This window comes from Oryx dammah, unplaced genomic scaffold, assembly GCF_014754425.2.
Source record: "Oryx dammah isolate SB20612 unplaced genomic scaffold, SCBI_Odam_1.1 HiC_scaffold_29, whole genome shotgun sequence".
Taxonomy (NCBI): Eukaryota; Metazoa; Chordata; class Mammalia; order Artiodactyla; family Bovidae; genus Oryx; species Oryx dammah.
The window spans coordinates 75896943-75919388 of NW_024070213.1; the positions used below are offsets into that span (position 1 = coordinate 75896943).

General features: G+C 35.6%; 2 protein-coding genes across 2 annotated transcripts in view; one reads left to right on the plus strand and one right to left on the minus strand.

The window, feature by feature from the left end:
- The window catches only part of ABCD2 (ATP binding cassette subfamily D member 2), a 90350-nt gene extending 84771 nt beyond the window's left edge, over positions 1-5579 (minus strand). The window contains exons 1-2 of the mRNA XM_040233492.1: positions 4458-5579; positions 2826-3006 (exon numbers count right to left, since the gene is read on the minus strand). Coding sequence (XP_040089426.1) covers positions 2826-3006; positions 4458-5393 — 1117 coding nt within the window. The 5' untranslated portion in view covers positions 5394-5579. The remainder of the gene's footprint in view (positions 1-2825; positions 3007-4457) is intronic.
- Positions 5580-5756: 177 nt separating this feature from the next.
- Positions 5757-22446, plus strand: part of CUNH12orf40 (chromosome unknown C12orf40 homolog) — a 95339-nt gene continuing 78649 nt past the window's right edge. The window contains 2 exon segments of the mRNA XM_040233493.1: positions 5757-6015; positions 10614-10869. Coding sequence (XP_040089427.1) covers positions 10847-10869 — 23 coding nt within the window. The 5' untranslated portion in view covers positions 5757-6015; positions 10614-10846.

The following is a 22446-nucleotide window of genomic DNA, read 5'->3' on the forward strand; positions in this document are numbered from 1 at the left end:
TAGAATGTGGAAACTGAAGCACAAAATGGTTTAATGAGTTGTCTTATGTCACAGCCTAATAAATGAAAAAGCCAGATTTGAACCCAGCAATCTGACATCAGAGCCCACAGCGTAAGAATATAATAAACATTAACCATTGCTTCCACCTAAATTCTTACTATTTGCCATGGACTGTTTCAAGGCACATTAAATATATTATATATCATTTCTTAACAATTCTTAAAATATATTATTATTCCTACAGTTAAGAAAGGAAAATTTAGGCATATACAGTTTCTATAACTTTCTCAAGGATGAATAAAATAGCAATCAAGATTTGAACAATAGCCTGTTTCTTCCTTTTTCTCTTTTTTTCCTCTTTTTTACCTTTTCTCCTTTTTCTCTTTGCTATTGTTCTCTTATTCACCCATTTTCCTGATCTATTTTGCATTAAAATATATAGTATTATGCACTTCATTTGTCTCTAACGTAAGAGACAACTCAGGGCCTAAGCATAAATTAAGATAGACGACTAGATTAGAATAGATAGTATTTAATTCCAAGACCCAAAGCCTCAAAAATAATGTCATTATCTAAAATAATTAATTATTTTGTCTGAGTAAAATGATAACTTAATATTTTCATGTATTATATCATTATAAATCAAATATTTAGTAAATATATACACATGAATATTATAAGGATATATACAGTAATCTTAGAAATTACGATATTGAAGCATACTTTCATAAAAATATCATCATATGAATTCATTTTATTATTATATTGCTTTTCTGTTCATAAATCTTTCTTTTAAAAAGAAGTTTTAAGAATTATTTTGTTTCACTTGTATCAATGGGACTCTTATCACAATTTCAATCTAAAATTTTAATGCTGTTTTTTAAGTTACTATGGTACTTTCTAGATTCATAGTATTTATTTTTAAATATCTTATTACATCATCTACAGAAGTGAGACTGTTAGATTTTTTGCATACATTGTTTACTTCTTACTGGTCTCTGTGGTGTTAATTTGTCACCATTAATAGCTACATCTTCTCTGCTCTATGTTGAATACTCCAAGGTTTTCTAATAAGATCAGTTCTTCCAAAGACTAACAGAACAACATCATAATTTTGTTATTGGGGTAGCTTCTAATATATATTATACACAAACCTTTAAAATATCCATAAACTTGTACATATTCACTATAAATATTTGACAATTTTGCTAAACTTCTTAGTAGAACTAACTAACCTTAAGACCATACAGTTTTGTGTCTTTTTTTCTCTAATACTCTTTGGAAAAAGCAATTTATTTTATTTCATTATGAAAAGATTAAATCTAAAATACTAACAATGCCTTTTTCAATATAAACTTTTTAAATGATTAAAACAAATTTTGAAAGCATTAAATGAACAGGTAAAATTCAGTTTTCCTCATGGTCTAAATACATTGTTGATTAGACAGTTGAGCTGTAGAGTACATTTGGTATATATATCACTTATCACAAGGGACTGACAAATTCTACTTTACCAAAATGAATAAGTTTAGTTGAGAATGACTCAAATTTGACAAGTGTTTTTGTAAGAATTGGTAAAGCATTAAAGCACTGTTTTAAAATGTTAAAGCACATGGTAATTTTTTTGTTTTTATTGGATGACTTCAAACAAACAACTATTAATACTTAATTCTATACCAAAAATAACTGTAAATAGTGTGAATTCTGTTACATTTTTCTTAGTGTTGCCATTTATTTTCTAGGCAATAATTATCACCATGTATTAAGAACACTGCTGTTCTTGATACGTTATTCTCCTAATTCCTCACAACAGCATTCTGAAGTAGTCTTTCTGATACAGAAAGGAATACATCTGATACAGATGAGGAAACTGAGGTTTAGACAGTTTAATTAACTTGACTAACAGGACACAGGCAAAAAGAGGAAAAGCAGAGTTGAGCAAAGCTCTGTCTCACCACAAAGCCAATGTTTTTGTCTAGTTCCTTCAATACTAACACCAAGTTTGGTCAAATGGTTTTTAAAGAGGAAGGTGAACGTTTTACTTTGGAGAGACAGAGGAAAATTCTTCTTTTTTAATTCATAACATCTGTCCTGCCAATTAAGACCCAAACTGTCATCTCAAACATAACATTTTAATATTGTCCTCCTTGTCCTTACATTTCTTAGTTGTCCCAAAGGATGAAAAATGTTGAAAACAAACAAACAAACAAACAAACACTGAAACAGTGATAAGATAGAATTAGACATGTGCAACTTTACAACCCTTATCCCCTCAATATCACCAAATAGGAAGTTATCTAATATACTACCTACAAGTAGAGAAAACCCTGTTCCATGGAATGAAGCACTCCCTTAAACAGTATTATTGATTGTTTAAGGGGGTCAACCAACTCTTCAAATTACAATCAAGGCAGATCCAGTTATAGAATATTTATAGACTAAACACATGTTATGTGCAGAACTGAAATTTATAATACATGGTGAGAACTATTATACTCTTTTTGAAGGTATTAATTTGTGTTGAGTTTAAATGTAAATTAGAGAATCATTCTTTATTAGGCAGTATAACTGAAATTGCTCAAGATTAACCCCCCAAAACACTACATCAGAGGTTTCTGAAGTACTGCAGAGCTGGAAAGATCTTTTGAGTCACTTCTTTTAAACAGTTGGTCTTATTATTGGATGTTTCAAAGTTTCCCATTGTTTCTGACCATTAAGGACTATAGAATGATGGCTACACAATTTACTCACACAACTCCAGCAGTGACACTTTAAAAAGAATTAATCTGAAGCATATACTTAATATTAAGTGTAAATGTCATTACCACCATCTGCAAAGCCAGTTGCAGTGATAATAGGTACAGCCACCATAATTAGTCCACTGCTGCTCCAAACATACTTCATCAAGAACTGCTCTATCATGATGTACCATAAACGTTTGGATAAAATGAGGTTCATCTGATTTGCTAAAGCTTTGTAACTTTTCTGGAGTTGGTTCATTTCTACCTATGGAGAGAAAAAGAGATAAGAATTAACCTAGTATGAACTATAAAAATAAATAATGTATGTTTGAGGACTTCCTTTAAAGATAATTTCATATTTTCTCTTTCTTAGTATACTCTTATCTGTGATTCTAACAACCAATAAATACAGATTATGTCAGAATTGGCCATTATTTCAGTTGTAATCACATCTAAATTATTTTTAAAATATCTGATATTTAGTATATATAATGTTAAATATAAATACAGACAAGTGATTTATACTTATGGTTTCAACCTTATCCATATAAGATGTTAACAGTAAATGATAATCCATAAAACATGAATAAACAGCTAGAACCTTGTCCTTGATCACACCAAAAATAAGTGAAAATAAACACATGACATGTATATGTGTAATTAACTCATTTTTGAGCACTCAATTTACTATGTTATGTCTAAATGCAAGAAGCCTACAGCATGTTATAATTTATATCACTGAGTTCAATGATTCAAAAAAATATGATTTATACAATGTATGAGGCCAATTTTCAAGTGGGAATATAAGTCCTAAATCTGCTTTAAATTTTCTTCTTCAGAATGGTACTACTATATAATTTTTTTAAATAATTGATGGTTTTGAAAATTAATTCTGCTTCATAATCATAATGTCATTTTAACTTTAGAATAATTTACTGTTTAATTTGCCAGGTCATTTGTATTAAGATTTAAAGATTCCTGTCATATTTAATATTCTTAAATGCACTGCAAGTTTATGTAATTAGGTTAACTACTCTAGGGACCTGCTAAATGTTGAAAATCTTTAATATATAAAAATATTCTGGAACTCCTTTTTCCTTCTTCGTCTCTAACCTTTACTTTTCCCTCAAAACTAGGCAAAAGTTCATTTCCTTATCTTTTTTTATTTGTCTCAAAATATGATAAGCAATGAAATTGCATTTGTAAGTCACTCTCCTATACTTCTTAGAACTAAGGAACTCCATCATTGACCAGTCATGCAAAATTGTTACACTTGTCTTCTTATATGAAAGCACTTTTTTCTCTTGAAAAATAAACAATACCATCCTAAATTTTCCATCTCAGTGGAAGCATGTTTACTTAGCTTCTAAACATATATTTTTCTTCAGCGTTCTAGGACCATCTACTTAGGATTTTAGTTTTAAGAAAATCCTTTGGAGATAATTCTGAGCATGTTTGGATAAGTAGAGTTTTTTAGAGTGGTGAAAATGTTATTCTCATGAAACTTTAGAAAAGTTTTCACTTAGCATATAATTCTTTAACAGCTTATGATTAAAAAGGGTAACAAAGCACATATTTTAATACAGGTTTAAATGTCATAAGAATCCAAAATGCTAAAGAAATGAGCACAAAAACAATACAACAGATGGTATCCAGCACTGCAGTGGCAGTTTGAACAATCTCACATTTCACCCATCATCTTAATTTCTTTCTTACCTTATGTCCTCTGTAAAAGGCAATTTCTTCAACATTGGCTATGATTCTGGAGTGCACGTACCGCAAATAGCCTTTTCTATGAGCTTCTTCAGCCACCAATTTACCAAATTTGGGAGAGCAGGCTTTTAACACTTTAGCAGTGGCATATACCACAAGCCCTGCTAAAACAGTGGGCCCAATTGGGCTTGCTCCTCTGGATGTAGCAGTCTGGATAAGTGTATAGGAGGTCAGGATTACATCTAAAATAGGTTTGGTCAAATTGGAGTACAAGTGAGCCACCGACTGAGCAAACATCATAATATCCTCAGTAAGAGACTGGTCAGGGTTTGCCAGCCTCCCATCCATATTGATCACCTTATAATAAGTCTGATTTGCAAAATAGGTCTCATAGGCATGGTCTACTAGACGAGTTCTGAAGGCCAAGGCCAATTTGCCCTCCAAGTACCTTATTGCACTGTTGACAAAGGTGGCAGGGATGGCAATCATAAGCCACTTGATTAACTTGATGATGAAAGTCCGAGGCTTCTTTTCCACAATGCTTTTCACAATTTTTCCATCCAAACCTGCTACATAAATAGACAGGAAGGTTCTTGAAATTAGAGCTACTGAGTGGAGGCAGAGCCATCCTGTTTCAGTGGTCACAAGTTTTGGAAAGAGAATTTTCCGAAGTTCTAGTAGCTGTTTGAAAAAATCTGCATTCACTCCAGGTGAAGGGTTTTTACAAGTGGCCTCGGTGCAATGCAGTATTTCTCTGTTCTCCGCAGCCGGGTAAGTGCCTTTTTTCTTCCTGTGGCCAGATTGCTTTAAATGCTTGCCAATGATGGGATAGAGGGTTTTCAGAGCATATGCTGCAGCTACCACACAGGCAGCCCTTTTAGCAGCCCTTGATCTGGTCCATTTCACTCGATCAGCTGCTGCATTTAGCATATGTATCATTTTCCCAGTTACCCAAACCGGCTTCAAAAAGAATTGGTTTTAAAATATCATGCTCCACAGGAATTCCCAGCAAATGTTTCAGAAAGTTTTACAGCGTTCCATAGTTTGCAGCGTTTCTCCTCTTCTGTTATTGTTTTTATTTTTAAAAATTTTGTTCTGTGACAGATGCTTCAGAGCTCAGACTCCACCGCGTCTACTGGGGATGATTCCCTCAGAAGCTCAAGCTCCACGGAGCAGCCCCAAGCTCCTCCCTCTCAGCCCCCTCATTGGCTGTAAGGACGAAGGGACCCTTGGAATCCTCGCTGCTTTCCTTTGAACCTTGAAAATGAAGAGAGAGCAAAACGAATTATATCCTTAAACAGTTCAGAGAGTTAAATGTCTATTTTTGGAGAGGTCGAATCAGGGCAGCTGCTGGCGACAAAACCTGCCTAGGCGACTGAGCATGCTCAGCGTCACTTAGAAACCCACAGAAGTTTCAGAAAATACATCACTTTAACGTTTTAGTAGATACCACAGAGGAAGAGCAAAAAGAAAGGGAGATTTCAAAGAGCTAAAAAGGGAGATTTCCAACGACGGAGAAGCAACCGGGGAGATGACAGAGGAGAGGATCAACAGATAAAGGGTATGGAATGAATCTGAAAGGGAGAAGAAAGTAGCATATGGGAGGGGCACTGGAAAAAAACAAAGTATCAAATATTTGGATCTGTTTTTCAGCACTCTCCTCTCGCCCATTTTTTTTTTCTTTTAGTGTCTGTGATTTCACATGAAATCACAGAACCTATCAAACAAGTTGTACGAGGCTATTGTTTTGTAAATAAATGGGAGATAAGTCTTCAGTATAATAGAAAATAATTCTTTGCTGTGACTTCATTCCAAAGTTTACTTGTCCTTATAATAAAAATCTTCAAGTCCCATAACTGTTATTCTTAACAATGGAGATCTGATACACTGGTGATTATTTACAAAGTGACTATTAAATAAATGAGAGCAGTGTTTCACTTCTATCACCCCTGTGTCCTTTAGAGAGTTGGTACTTGGAGGTATGTGCCTTTATATTCAAAAGTTAACCATTTGGGAGTCAAAGGGGAATTAGATGATAGAAATAGCTTCTCTACCATTTTACTTCATTTTGCAAGAGTTCCTTGTCTTTTGTAAGCTTATGTTTTGTTTGTTTTGTTTAGGTTTAGAGGTAATCTACTTCCCATCTCCATTTTGATTATTTGATAAAAATCAAGTGTTCAAAAATATTCTCAGCATCTCTAATGGAGGACTAAACTGTAAACAAGCAAAATTGTGCATATTTTTAAAAATGTAACAGACATGTTTTTTAGGCAAAGATGAGTTATTCTCAAAAATGCAAAAACATTTTTGCTTCTCCACCCCTCATGACCTCCCTGCCCCACACACAACACACACAAACATTTCTAGTCAACTGGAATCCTGGGAAGATGTCCATTAAATGAGAATGGAAGTTGGCAAATTACAACCCAACCAGTGGGCCACATTTGTCCCACCAGTTTTTATGTAGCTTATGAGCTAAGAATGAGTGCTTAGTAGCTTCAGTTGTGTCCAACTCCATGTGACGCTATGGACTGCAGCAGGCCAGGCTCCTCTGTCCTTGGGATTCTTCAAGCAAGAATACTGGAGTGGGTTGCCATGCCCTCCTCCAGGGGATATTCCCGACCCAGGGATTGAACGTGTGTTCTTTACCACTAGCGCCACCTGGGAATAGTTTTTACATGTAAACTCTGGCTGCTGCTGCTGCTGCTGCTAAATCGCTTCAGTCGTGTCCAACTCTGTGTGACCCCATAGACGGCAGCCCACCAGGCTTCCCTGTCCCTGGGATTCTCCAGGTAAGAAGACTGGAGTGGGTTGCCATTTCCTTCTCCAATGCATGAAAGTGAAAAGTGAAAAGTGAAAGTGAAGTCGCTCAGGCCTGTCCGACTCTTAGTGACTGCATGGACTGCAGCCTACCAGGCTCCTCTGTCTGTGGATTTTCCAGGCAAGAGTACTGGAGTGGGGTGCCGTTGCCTTCTCCAAAACTCTGGCTGAAAATACACCAAAAGAAGAATAATATTTTGTGATGTTAAGATTATATGAAATTTTTGTGTCCATAAAGATTTATTGGAACATAGCCACACCCATATATTTACTTATTGTCTGTGGCAATAGAGACAATTAGTTAGATGAAATAGAGCTCAGAGACAGAATTAGGTAGATGAAATAGAGCTCAAAATAATCATTACCTGGCCCTCTAAGGAAGTTTGTCAGTCCCTGTGCTAGAATATTAAACCTGTCTCATTGTCGAATGATCTTCACTATTCAGGTGACTGTGGCTAAAGAACTATTGTCACTTTTATAGGTAACCACAAACATTCCTCCTTTTCCAAACACTTATATGACTTCCAAGAATCATCATAGTTCTCTTCATTTGTTTGCATTCAATTCAGCAGATTTACTAATACATAAGTGGCAAATTCATGCAAGACTCAGATAGTTGGCCATAATAGCAGCATAATCTATCATTCCATTCAGACTTTCTAAGTCTGTACATAGAGATCATAGTGCCATTTTTATTTTCAAAAAAATTTTTGTTCCTAATCCCATGCCTTTCAGTGTCACAATAAGGCTGCCTTACATTTATAAAATTGAATTCTTTATGTCGCATCTCCTGACCGTGACAGGACATGTGGAGGGTCAGGATAAACGGAACTTGGGGTATAGGAGGATGTTCAGTTGGCAAAACATGATACACAGAGGGATGCATGGATCAGAAAGCAGTTGGCAGTCAAGGGAAGTGACTTGCATCACTGGCATAGGACAAGATTAGGGAAGAAGCAGGGCAGTGGGAAATCTACAAGCTAAGAAAATTAGAGACCTAAATACATAGGCAGGTCAGTTTATCAACTGAAAGTGGAACTCAGGTACAGGAAAAGCTTTTAAAGCCTAGAATGAAAGACTTATTAGAATGAAGAAATGGGTATAAAGAAAATAATCAAGATAGAAATTTGGTTGCCAGAAATGTGGTACAAGGAAAGTTGAAGTTCAGTTACTAGAACTGGGAAAAGGTCAATATAAGGTTTAACCTGTTGTAAAACCACTAAAGTACAGACCTAATTATCACCACTTAAATTCCACAAGCCCCCTATAACCCCACTCTGCTCCCAAAGGCTAGTATTGATTTGAGCTCCTGAGACTAGACTCAAGCCTTCAGGAAAGGCAGAGATGATAGAAAACCAGATAGGTAATTCCATTTGGAAACATATGCCATTTAAATAAGAAACTAAGAATGTCAAGGTCCTTCTTTCATAATGCAATTTAAGCAATAATAATGTTAGTTTAGTTTGTGTTTGAAACTAGAGAAAAGGGAGGTGAAAAAAAATCACTGCTTACTATAGCAAACATAGCTTGTCGAGTTTACATGTTTTTATGTGGAAAAGTAAAATTTTCTTAACAGGGGAGGAGTAATCTTAGAAAAAGATATTGAAAGTAAGTAAAAATTAAAAATAAGCAATAATTATTAAATTAGTCTGTTCTCAAGTGTGATACTCTCAATGTCCATGTCAAAGTAGACATTACCAATATTCATTGAAGAGCAGAATTAAATACATTTTATAAATGACACAGTATATATACATATATTAGAAAAAGTATATGATTTATAAACTGTAAAACATCAGAAATAATTTTTATAATAAATTGATATACATTTGCTGCTGCTGCTAAGTCACTTCAGTCGTGTCTGACTCTGTGTGACCCCATAGATGGCAGCCCACCAGGTTCCCCCATCCCTGGGATTTTCCAGGCAAGCACACTGGAGTGGGTTGCCATTTCCTTCTCCAATGCATGAAAGTGAAAAGTGAAAGTGAAGTCGCTCAGCTGTGTCCGACTCTTCTCAACCCCATGGACTGCAGCCTTCCAGGCTCCTCTGTTCATGGGATTTTCCAGGCAAGAGTACCGGCGTGGGGTGCCAGATATACATTTACTAGTATATAAATAAAAATATATCATGCAGATAATGCATGCTTATGTTTTTAGATAGTAAGTCACCAGAAAGTAAATGATTTTTAATAATAATGATAAATTAAGATTTAAGAATTTTGGATGGATTTTTCCAACAAATTCTAAATAATATTTTAGCAGTGCTGTATTTCTTTCTTGAACTGTTTCCTGACCCAAGGGATTACTTAGTTGCCCTCTGGCCTAAAATAACTCAGTATTTGACTCATTATCTATCAGTTGTGCTAGACTTTTCTATGCGAGGCATAACATTGACAATGAAATCTTAGGTCAACATTTCAGTTGTTACAAATAATACTTAATATCTGGTCTAATTCAAACCAATGATAGACATACTTCACTGAATTTTTGTTATAAAAATCAGTACTTATATGATTATATATGGAGAAGGGAATGGCAACCCACTCCAGTGTTCTTGCCTGGAGAATCCCATGAACAGGTGAGCCTGGCAGGCTACAGTCCATGGGGCCGCACAGAGTAGGACATAACTGAAGCAACTTAGCCCATGATTATACAAGATGTCTGCCCTGGGACATTATCCTATTTTAGGTACTATTTCCTAATGACTGAACAGAAAATGTATTATATTTGAAATTATGAGATATTCTCCAGGTTAATATGTGAAAAACGACCACGACATTTGAGGGAAAGAAAGTACTTTGTGCATTTGTTTGGGACAAGAGATTTCTAGTTTCTGATCAAAATATAATCGAGCAGTTTGTAAGATACATTTTTGTAAGGATATTCAAATATAACACAGAAATGAACAGTAAAACTCAATTTTGTTTTGAGTTTTTTCCAGTAAAGAGTTTAAAGTCTTTGGGCTTTTATAGCTAAATCAAGTTTTGATGTGGCATTCTCAAAAAATTACAAAATACACAGACTTTTCAATTACTATAGTGCAATGTTTCTAAAATAGACAAATGTTTACTGAATATTAAAACTAAAAATGAAAGATTTTAAAGGATTTGGAGAATCGGTATGTGGGAATGGAACTATTTTTAGGATTATGGATCTATAACTTTGTCCTCGCTTTCTTTTTCTTCAGCAAGAGAACTAAATAAAATTACAGTGTAGGTGGTTTGAAACACTAACCCTATGGCCACAGTCCGGTATTTCATTTACTTAGGTTTCCCCCGTCTGAGCGGTTAAAACTGTTGTGTTCTTCCTTCTTGACGTGGACTAATTGCTTTCCCACAGCTTCGCTTCCGGCTCTGTCAGGATAGGTTCCCTGCAGAAACAACAGAGGCTACCCGGAGGCCTGGAAGCCGCCTACCCCAGGCCGCAGAGGCTGTCGGGAGGCTGGGCCATACTGCCTGGAGGCGGGAAGGAGCTATCTGAGGCCCAGGAACTTGTCGCTCAGCACGAAACGAAGACACCGGAGCACCGGCAGTCAGGACCCCAGTGTCTCTTCGCTCCGAAGTTTTGAGGAGATGAATTGGGTCGGGGGTTCCCGGTAAGTTGTCGCTGGCGCTTGAGATTGTAGCCCTTGAGTCCCTGGATATTCATTCCCATAATGGCGCCTCTTTCCTAGGCCCTGAAGGGCAGTGCACAGACTTAACTGGAAAGAACTTGCCAGGAGTGGGTTTTTTAATCGTTATGCAACTGAGCGACTTCACTTTCACTTTTCACTTTCATGCATTGGACAAGGAAATGGCAACCCACTCCAGTATTCTTGCCTGGAGAGTCCCAGGGACGGAGGAGCCTAGTGGGCTGCCGTCTATGGGGTCGCACAGAGTCGGACACGACTGAAGCGACTTACCAGCAGCAGCAGCAACATGGGACGGCATAGCGCGAAGTCTCTATTCCTAAACCAGAAGCAATCCATTTCCACCCCCAACCCCCCGACCGCTGTGTTTCCCAAGGCTTCACATTCCATGAGGTCTATACCTGCTCTCTGTCCTGCGTCCTGCTCTAATGAGGCCTCTCAGCACCTGATCCCTTTTCTGCCTTCTTTCTGTCCTGCCCTTCTTTATTGGGAGGGGTTTCTTTGGGTCAATATGTACTCTTTGCATGAACTTGAAAAGTATTATGGAGGAAGTTGCTGCCCTTAAATCCTTTAATGGGAGGCGGGATCAGTATCAACCATAAAAATCCAGTGTAGTTTGTTTCCAAGGAAGGTAGAATAAATTTTTACTTTAGTAATTTACAGAGAATTTACAATGTATTTTGTATTTAGGAGTAAAACATAATAGGTTGGAAATTTAGTTTTATTTAACCTGTTCATTGCTGTTTACCTTGAAGTCCACAGGATGGAAATTATGTAGCCCCAGAATTTAATTATGATCAAATTCCTTGATGAAAAAAAATTGTTGTGATTGCAACTGAGCCATTAAATACATTTTTTTTTTACAAGTAGACCCAGGAGAATAGTATATGGATGTAAAATAACACATTTAAATTCTAATGAATTTTATAAGAGGAAGGACATCTTTTGCATTCACCAAATATTGTTACTGTGCCCAATAATTTTAGCAGATGCATTTATCCTGTTGAAGAATGTTAGCATGTTATTTTAGAAATTTGTCTTCATTATTTCTGGCTAGAAAGTAAGTTATAACATCAAACTTACGCTTTGAGAAAAGTGAAAATTCTCATACAGGCTTTGCAAGATTTACTTGATATATGATTATAATTTCATACAACTTGATTATAATATTCTTTAAAATGTGACTGTTAAATAAGTCATTTCACAAATGCTGAAGCATTTAAAAATGTATTACATCTTAAGCCTGAAAATGTTGGTGCTATTCTTACTCTGTCATATATCTCAAATTTCTGATTATTCAGGGAGTAGTATTTGGGGAGTTGCTATTGGGAGGATTTGACTAGAGCATACCACAAGAAATCTGTAGTCAAAGACTGTGTTTCTCAAAGTGAGATAGTACTGTACCTAGAATTGTTAGTTACCAGGGCGCTTAAGAAACCACAGAAAAAACATGACAGACACATCTCTTTGGAGCATCAATTTTACTCAGAGATGAGAAGAAAATAATATTTTAAAATTTAAACTCTCTTGGATACATTATAGAGCAAATTGCAAAACTCTTGTGAAATTTTAAGATAAAATATGCAATTTTAAAATAAATTTTCTCGTGCATGGTGAGGGTGGAAGGGGTGAATGGGCTCCTTAGGGTCAAACCCAGATTGGTAATGAAACAATGAGTATTTCCACTTTCTATTAATACTGTGGACAAGATTAGTTGATCATGGTGTCTGATCTTGAGACCCTAAAGGGCCTCAGAGTCCCAGAAAAGACTTAGTAATCACTAACAGCTGATTGGTGCTACTATAGAATAGAAGTTTTAATTATTTTACTAGACCATCCTGGAGTACTTACTTATTCTCCTCTGATGTTAGGATTGTTCTGCAGTTGAAAATTTTGAGAACTATTAGGAACTTAAAATATAGACAAAGGAATTAACTGGAGAACATTTACCATGTTCCGTCAGAACAACTGCTTTGTCATAATATTCAACATAAGTATTCAACAAAGGCACTGTTAGTCTGTATAGGGGGATTCAGATATAAAAGGATATAATTTTGGCCCACAAAAAGAATATGTGGTAGAATGGTGAGATTAGAATTAGGTAAATGACTATAATAGTGGATAAATAGCACTTAATATCTAACAAGCACTGTTCTTTTTGTATATTAGCTCATTTTTTTTCTTAACAAGAACCCTATGAGGTATGTACAAATGTACCCTCATTTTAATGATGGGGAAACCACTAATGTTAAATGACTTGCCCAAGATCACCTAGCTAGTCAGTGGCAGAGTTAGGTCTTGAGAACACTGTGCTTAACCACTGTGCGTGCTAAGTTGCTTCAGTCATGTCTAACTCTTTGTGACCCTGTGAACTGTAGGCCACCAAGCTTCTCTCTCCATGGGATTCTCCATGCAAGACTACTGAAGTGGGTTGCCATTTCCTCCTCCAGGGAATCTTCCCAACCCAGGGATCAAACCAGCATTTCTTATGTCTCCTACTTTGGCAGGCAGGTTCTCAAAGATGAGTCTTATAAAAGTGGCCTGTGGATAAATAAATAAAGGGCTGTGGATATTTAGAGAACTGAGAAGCAGGAAATTATATTAAGCCTTGAAGGACAGCAGTACTGCACAGAACAAACACCATGAAGAAGCAATGAAATACAGGTTCTTAAAAGTTGAAAAGGATGTAAGATAAATAATCAAATTGGAGACCTAATCTTTAGCAGTAGTTCCTAGAAGAGTTGGGTTGAGGGGGGTAGGTATTAAAGTACTTGGAAGAATTATTTAACAGATAGTAAGGGGGTCTGGATAAAGACAGAAAAACACTTAAGGGACCTATACATTTTTGTCAAGGGAATGAATGAAGCAGGCTATAGCAAGTTTGTTTTGGTCATAGCAACTTGATTGCACGCATTAAATTGAAGCAGAGTATTCTTGAATGTTACAGGAACCTGATATATATTAAGTTTAATTGCAGAATCATCTAAATAGGAGGATCTTTACAATTGGCAAAGGTCTTTACAGTTTTCCTTGGCATAAAATAAACTTGGCATTTGACTTTTTGCTGCTTTTCAATTTAGGGCTCTACCAGTTAGTTATACCTAACATGTTTTTTGTTGCTAGGGAAAGGGCTATGAAAGAAGTAAGGTTCCCTTATATTCCTTTTTAAACTACTTGTGTTTTCTTTAGTGTTATGGCTTGGATATCTTTGTAAAATGTCATAACGTTTCATTTCGAGCAAAGTCTCATTTAGGGTAAAGATATTTTACCTAAGTTGAAACTAATTTATATATCTCTGATAGCAGGTCGCAATCTACTGTCCCTGAAACTTGGTAATCAGTGATAATGTCAGATTTTTCAATTTAATAGACTGTCCTAAAATTATATTTCTCTTACCTTTTTTTTTTTATTATAAAGTGCCCTTTACAGTCTTCTCCAGACAAAATAAAAATATTAGTAATTTGTCACTGTTACCAATTAAAATTGTCTTTTACTTATTTACTAAAATTTTTGACCTAGAACTCTGATTTTTGTTTTGTATTTTTTATGTCACCACTGAGACCCTGTATTTTTCTACTCAGGTTAATGTGTAAATTTGAGATACGTCAGGTATAAGCGCTGATTCTTTAAATTTGGAAAATATTCTCTTTTATTTTCCTTGTTTATTGACCAGTGACTTCTTTTACCAAATTCATAGCCACCTCAGAAATGAAGGTGGTAGGACAGAGGAGAAGGAGGTAGAATATAAAGATGTAACCAGCTTGGGCCACAATATGCAGTTCAGAATGAGATCAACCTTTTATGTTGCTGCTGCTGCTGCTAAGTCGCTTCAGTCGTGTCTGACTCTGTGCGACCCCATAGACAGCACTTTTTATAACTTAGATTAAAGAATGTAACCAGTGTTATAAGAAAGACACATAGAAAATCTTATTTATATTTAGATGATGGAGAGGTTTGTAGTTCTTAATGTAGGCCTAAAACGTTCGTTTGTGCAAAACGTTTGTTTAATACTATGCATCAGATGTTGTGCCAGGTGGAGGTACAAAATAATTGAAATTTAGTCAATGATAGATTTGACTCTATAGTTAATAGTTTATTGGGAGGGGGGAATATGACATGCCATTAAGCTTGAAAATGGTTAAGTTCAGAGGCTAAAATAAGTAATTTAAAAAATAGATACTGTGAATAATAGTAAAACATAGATTTGGCAAATTAGAAACAAAAGTGAAACTTCATATGGAAAAAGACAACAAGAAAATAAATACTACATAAGTAATTTGAGATAAGATTATACATTTAAATATTTAAAAATGCGTGTGGTGTCTGCTTGATAGTGAAGTGAAAGAATGAAAAGTGGAAATTTGATCTGTTAGTTATTGAAGACTCATTCAAATTCAGAAGTAATATAATGAAAGTGGCATTTTATGACGATTTGTGGTGTTAGTAGTGTGTAGGTTGGAATACAGCAAGACTCCCAAGATATACCAGTTAGAATTCTGCTTGGGGAACTAAAAACAACTAATACTATTTTTTCATTTTCTGATATGACTATATATTCTCTAAATGAAATTGGTACTAGTGCTAACTCCTTTCGGGTATTATTGCAGGCTATGTGAATTTGGGCTGATTATTAAACCTCTCTGTACAAGGGCAGATCTAGGTTGTAAGGAGCCCACTTTATGTAAAAAAAAATTCAAAATTGTGATTACAAAATTATACATAGGACTTGGAAGGGGCATGCATATTCAAGTGAAGTGCCCTGAAACTTAAGTTTTATGGTAAATTCTCTTTACGGGAAATTAGCCTCTGTCTCTCTACATCTCTTTATTCATCTGTTAAATGGGATAATAGTTAAATATACAGTGAACAGGGCTTCCCTGGTATCTCAGTTAGTAAAGAATCCACTTGCAATTCAGGAGACCAGGGTTTGATCCTTGGATCAGAAAGATCCTCTGGAGAAGGAAATGGCAACCCACTTCAGTATTCTTGCCCGAAAAAGCCCATGGACAGAGGTTCTTGGTGGGCTACAGTCCATGGGGTCATAAGAGTCAGACATGACTTAGCAACTACACCACCACCATGCAATGAAGGTCATCTCAGTTGCTTGGGACAGTCATGGTTTATACTTGTAGCCTTAGTAGCATGTCCAGTTCAGCTTTTGCCTTGGAGGGGTTTTGGGGTGTGTGGGGGGGTTATTTTTATTCTTTTTATAAAATTTTTAAAATTTATTTATTTATTTTATTTTTGGTTGTGCTGTTTTCAATCTCTAGTTGTAGAAAGCAGAAGCTGTTCTCTAGTTGTGGTGCATAGGTTTTTCATTGCGGTGGCTTCTCTTGTGGATCATGGGCTCTAGGCATGAAGGCTTCAATAGTTGTAGCTCACAGGCTCTAGAGTGCAGTCTCAATAGTGGTGGCACACAGGCTTAGTTGCCCCATGGCATGTGGAATATTCTAGGATCAGGGATTGAACCCATGTCCCCTGCATTGGCAGGTGGATACTTAACCACTGGACCACCAGGGAAGTCCTTTATTTTTATTTTTAAATGAAGAATAGATGCTTTACAATGTTGTATTAGTTTCTGGTATGTAGCAAAGTGATTCAGTTACACATATATATACACATACTATTTTTCATATTCTTTGTGGAATATTGAATATAATTCCCTGTGCTGTACAGTAGGACTTTGTTGATATTTATCAGCACATGCTGTTAAATAAAGTGTGCTGGGATATGAGTGGCTCACAACACCTAACTTGTTGGAGTAGGCAAAGTATTTAGTGCTGCTATGCTTGCTGGAGGGCAAGGTGGCTTAGTGGCAAAGAATTTCCTTGCCAATGCAGGAGACATGGGTTTTATCCCCAGCTCAGGAAGTTCCCTTGGAGAAGGAAATGGCGACCCACTTCAGTATTCTTACCTGGGAAATCCCAAGAGTAGAGGAACCTGGTGGGCTACAGTCCATGGGTCACAAAGGAGTTGGACACAACTTAGTGACTAATAAAACAACAATCCCAGCTGGCCGCTGTTTTAATAGCTAGTTGTACTATTGATGCTAAGGTTGGAGAGATTTGTACAGCCACCATGCCTGGGGTTGGGACCAATAAGAAACGTAAAAGATTTTAGATTAGGTGTCAGTGAAATATCTACAAGGAATAGATTCTCGTCAGACCTGTCAGAGAACATACAAAGGGTAGTTGAAATGTTGTTGCTATAGTGCTTCTGTCAACAACTACTTTCTTTTGTTATATTTTTTGGTAAAACTTTTGTGAACTTTTTGGCAGCATGGAGCTCAAATAAAGAAAAACTAATGCTTAATGATAAATTAAGTTCTAACATTTTGTTTTTCATTAAAGTTGATATGAATCTGTAACTTGTATACATGTGTGCCAGCATGTATCACCTCTCATGGCTTTATCATTGACCACAGAAAAATCTGAAGACACAAATCTACTGAAAAAGCATAGGATTTACTTTCAGATTTAGTAGTTAGTTATTTTAAGGAGATTATAGTTTCAGACAGTAATTTGATACATAGAACTGCAGAACATTAAAGATAAAATTATTTCTACAAAGATAATATGGACACAGATTGGTGGATCATGGCATTATGGGTAAAACAGGATTCTTACTAAATTATGTATCCTATATTACCAAGATATACATGGAATTGGTTGTAGTTTACAGATATTTCATAGTTCATCCAAAGAGGCTTGATATTTTGATAAAATAAACTTCAGAAAAACTGAAGTTATAAATATTTCAAATAATTTTATAGATGCACAGTTAATGTATCTGAATTACAAAGTCTTTGAGACAATACTAATGTTGAATACAAATAAATACTTCCGCATGTCATTATAAACTTTCTGTCTTTGCTGCCTTTTATTAATTGAATTTTACAAGCATTTAAGTCCTTATGGTGTGGTTGGATGGCATCACTGACTCAATGGACATGAGTCTGAGCAAGCTTCCAGGAGATGGTGAGGGATTGGGAAGCCAGGCATGCTGTGGTCCATGGGGTCGCAAAGAGTCAGACACACATGAGTGACTGAACAGCCAAAAAGAATTGCTTTATAAATCAGTCTGTCATGCATTGTTATTGAACATTTTTGTAAGCATGTCCTCTAAATTTTGATGACATTTTGTTCAAGAACAGTTGGAAATCTTTACTCAAAATATTCCCTGAATGGAATGAAATAACGTCAGCTGTTGAATGTTTTAGTGAATTATAATTATTGAAAATAATGTTTTTAAAAATTCATTGTGAATATCCTGACATATACACCTATGTTGGGGTATCATTCACATTCTAAAATCTCTTCCACTGTGTGATTCAAGAGATGGCTGCTCATGTTTATCATTACAGCCTATAACTATAAAAATTGTTTTCTGTGTGAAACTACTCTTAAGTATCTAAGAACTTATTTTAATGAGGCTCTGTATTCTGAGTATAATTAATAGATATGTTTCTGCCATATTGATTTGCCAAATTTTTTACAATACTTTGCCTTTTGTGGTATGTACATATCTAAAAACTTTTCTCTGGTATTATAAGAGAAGAATTTATTTAAAATTATAGTATTCTAAAATATATCATTAGTATTCCTAACACATCAGGTAGACTGGCTTTAGTTTTAAGGAAAGCCAATGTAAGTACTTTTTCTAGGCTAGTTACTGCCCTGAATCTTAATAAGTCTGTTAGCTAACAATGCTAGATTTTGATGTTTTAAGTTAACATTAATTTCAGTGTAACATGAGCCATAAAATATTATCTTTCATTTGTTAGTTATTGCTCTATTAATTTTATTTATATTTTTCACTTTTAATTACACTTAAGGTATTATTATATGATTTTAACAAACTGGAAACAGTTTCTTTTGCATGGCACCATGGCACTAAAAAATAAGCAAATTAAAAAACAAAAGAAACAAAAAAGAATAATTTAAGACTAACTGATAATTAAGGCATATGACACCTATAATTTTAAACCCCTAATGTATTGGGTTGGCCAAAAAGTTCAGTTGGGTTAACAAAGAAGGAACATTTTGGCCAAACCAATTGTTTCAGTATCTCCTGAATTAAAATGTACATTAGTATTGTGTTTTATATTTCTTTGACAACTTTATTGCCTTTGTGTCTTTTTTTCCCAAAGAAAATATTTCTTTAACATTTTGCTTTAAATATTTTCTTATTAGAAAGACTAGCAAGGGGCAGAATGCCCTGATATATTTCTGTACTCAGCATAGTTTTTCTTTCTGTCTCTCTCTGCCCCTCCCTCACTTGCTCCCTTACTTTTATTCCCTTCTTTCCCCACTTTCCCTCCATTAACCTCTTTACACCTGTTCTAGTTTTTTTCTTAACAAAAATAATGTAACAAATATCTATATTCTTGCTTCTTAGAATTGATAACTTGTAGTGTTTTATGAAGACGTTATGACCTACTGATTTTCTTTTTATTATGTGCTATAATGGCAACTAATAGTGTTCATTAAAACTTTTATTGAAAGATATAGTTTCAATATGTGTTTGTGTTTCAATATGCAGTATGTGTTTTTAAAAATCCATTTTCCTGAATAGCATAATAATTGTTAAAAGAATGAGCCTCTTTTCCACTTTACCACTCCCAGTTCTCTGGTAGTTAAAATTTCAAGACAATATTAGAAATACTCTTAAAGTTATTTTATGTAAAGTACATATAAATTTCATGACAAAACTGTCATTTGAATGAAGCCATAAAGTATTAAAAGTTTTGAATACAAAAATATGGTGAGAGAAGTATCTATATATGAAGAAGAGAAATGTATATTTTAATTTAGTTGGGTGTTAGAATATATAAAGTGAAGGGATGGAAAACAGGGTTGAAATCTGAATGGACAGGCTATGGAAGTCATGCTCCTAAGAATTCCTAAGAATCAGTGCTGTGTTTTACTGTACTTTGTAGTAAAATATATTGGAGAATATTTACATAAACTTGAGGAGACTTTAAAATATAATCATGGCTGTTAGTTACATATTTAATATCACTGTAGTCAAACTAGGCAGTATGTGAACTGAGAAATTTCAGATGTTTTAAGAAATTTTAAGCTGGGTTTAGAAAACACAGGGATCAAATTGCCAACATTCATTGAATTATAGCAATAGCAAAGAAGTTCCAAGACAACGTCTACTTTTGCTTCATTGACTATGAAAAAGCCTTTGTGTGGATCACAGCAAACTATGGAAAATTCTTAAAAAAGATGGGAATACCAGTATTCCCTTACCTGTTTCCTATGAAACTAGTATGCAGGTCAAGAAACAACAGTTAGAACCAGATGTGGATTAATGGACTGGTTCAAAATTTGGAAAGGAGTAAGTCAAGGCTGTATATTGTCACCCTACTTATTTAACTTCTATACAGAGTACATCATGCCAAATGCTGGGCTGGATGAATTTCAAGCTGGAATCAAGATTTCTGGGAGCAGTATCCACAACCTTGGATATGCAAATGATACCACCCTAATGGCAGAAAGCAAAGAGGAACTAAAGAGCCTCTTGGTTAGGGTGAAAGAGGAGAGTGTAAAAACTCACTTAAAACTCATCATTCAAAAAATTAAGATCGTGGCATCTGGTCCCATCACTTCATGGCAAATAGAAATGAAAAAAGTGGAAACAATGACGTATTTTTATTCCTTTGGGCTCCAAAATCATTGTGGATGGTGACTGCAGCCATGAAGTTAGAAGACACTTGCTCCTTGGAAAGAAAACTATGACAACCCTAGACAGCATATCAAAAAGCAGTGCTATCACTTTACCAGCAAATGTCCATATAGTCAAAGCTATGGTTTTTCCAGAAGTCATGCCAATGTCAGAGTTGGACCATAGAGAAGGTTGAGTGCTGAAGAATCTATGTTTTCGATATGTGGTACTGGAGAAGACTCTTGAGAGTCCCTTGGACTGCAAGGAGATCAAACCAGTCAATCCTAAAGGAAATCAACCCTGAGTATCACTGGAAGCATTGATGCTGAAGCTGAAGCTCCAATACTTTGGCCACCTGATGCAAAAAGCCAACTTATTGGAAATGATGCTCTCAGTCTTTCCCAAGAGGGCAGGAGAAGAGGGCAACAGAGAATGAAATGATTGGATGGCATCATCGGCTCAACTGACACGCATTTGTGCGAACTCCAGGAGATAGTGAAGAACAGAGAAGCCTGGTGCACTGACGTCCAGGGGATCGCAGAGTCAGACATGGTTTACCGACTGGACAACAGCAAAACTAAGCAGATGACTTCTGAGTATTCATATTTTTTAAATGGCAGGCTGTTTTAATTATGTGGACATCTTTCTTCTTTGTCAAATATGAAATCCATCATTTCTGCTATTATTTAGGGGTATTGGAAAACACAGTAAGATTGCTATCTTACTTTATTTCTCTCAAGTTTTATTGATTTATAAGTGACAAGTAAAAGACAAGGCATTTAAAGTATACTACATGATGATTTGATATATGTGTATATTGTGAAAATATTCCTCTCATCAAGTTAATTACTATATCCATCACCTCACAGATTTATTTTTTGGTGAAAACATTTAAGTTCTCCTCTCCTAGCAAATTTCAATTATGCAATACAACATTATCTACTGTACTTACCATGGTATACATTAGATCCTCAGACCTTAGTCATCTGAACTGAAAATTTGTATCCTTTTTTAGAGAGCTTTCCCTCCCTATTTTCCCACTCTTCTGGAAACATTTTTCTATTCTCTGAATCTGAGTTTGATTTTTTTTTTTCTTTTCAGATTCTGCATATAACTGTTACCATGTGATATTTGTTGTTCTCTGCCTGGATTATTTTGCTTATGATAATGCCCTCCAAGCTCATCCATATTATTGCAAATGACATAACTTCATTTTGTTAAACACCTTTTTTTTTCTTTTTAATTTTTTGGCCACATCATACCACATGTGGGATCTTAGTTCTCCACCATTTGCATTGGAAGCACATAATCTTAACCACTGGACTGCCAGGAAAGACCCTGATTTCATTTATTTTAAAAGCTCATTGACATTCCATTGTGTATATTGAAATGTACTGCATTTTCTTGATCTATTCATCTCTGACTATGGTTGATGAACACTTAGATTGTTTTTACTTATGGAATAATGCTGCTATGAACATGTGACTAGAACTGTCTCTTTGAGATACTGATTTCTCTTGAATACATACCCAGAAGTGGGATTGCTGAATCATGTATGTGGTAGCTTTGTTTTTAATTTCGTGAGGAAATTCCACTGTTTTCCATAGCTGCTGCTGCTGCAAGTTGCTTCAGTCGTGTCCAACTCTGTGCGACCCCATAGACGGCAGCCTACCAGGCTCCCCTGACCCTGGGATTCTCCAGGCAAGAACACTGGAGTGGGTTGTCATTTCCTTCTCCAATGCTTGAAAGTGAAAAGTGAAAGTGAAGTTACTCAGTCGTGTCCGACTCTTCGTGACCGCATGTACTGCAGCCTACCAGGCTCCTCTGTCCATGGGATTTTCCAGGCAAGAGTACTGGAGTGGGTTGCCGTTG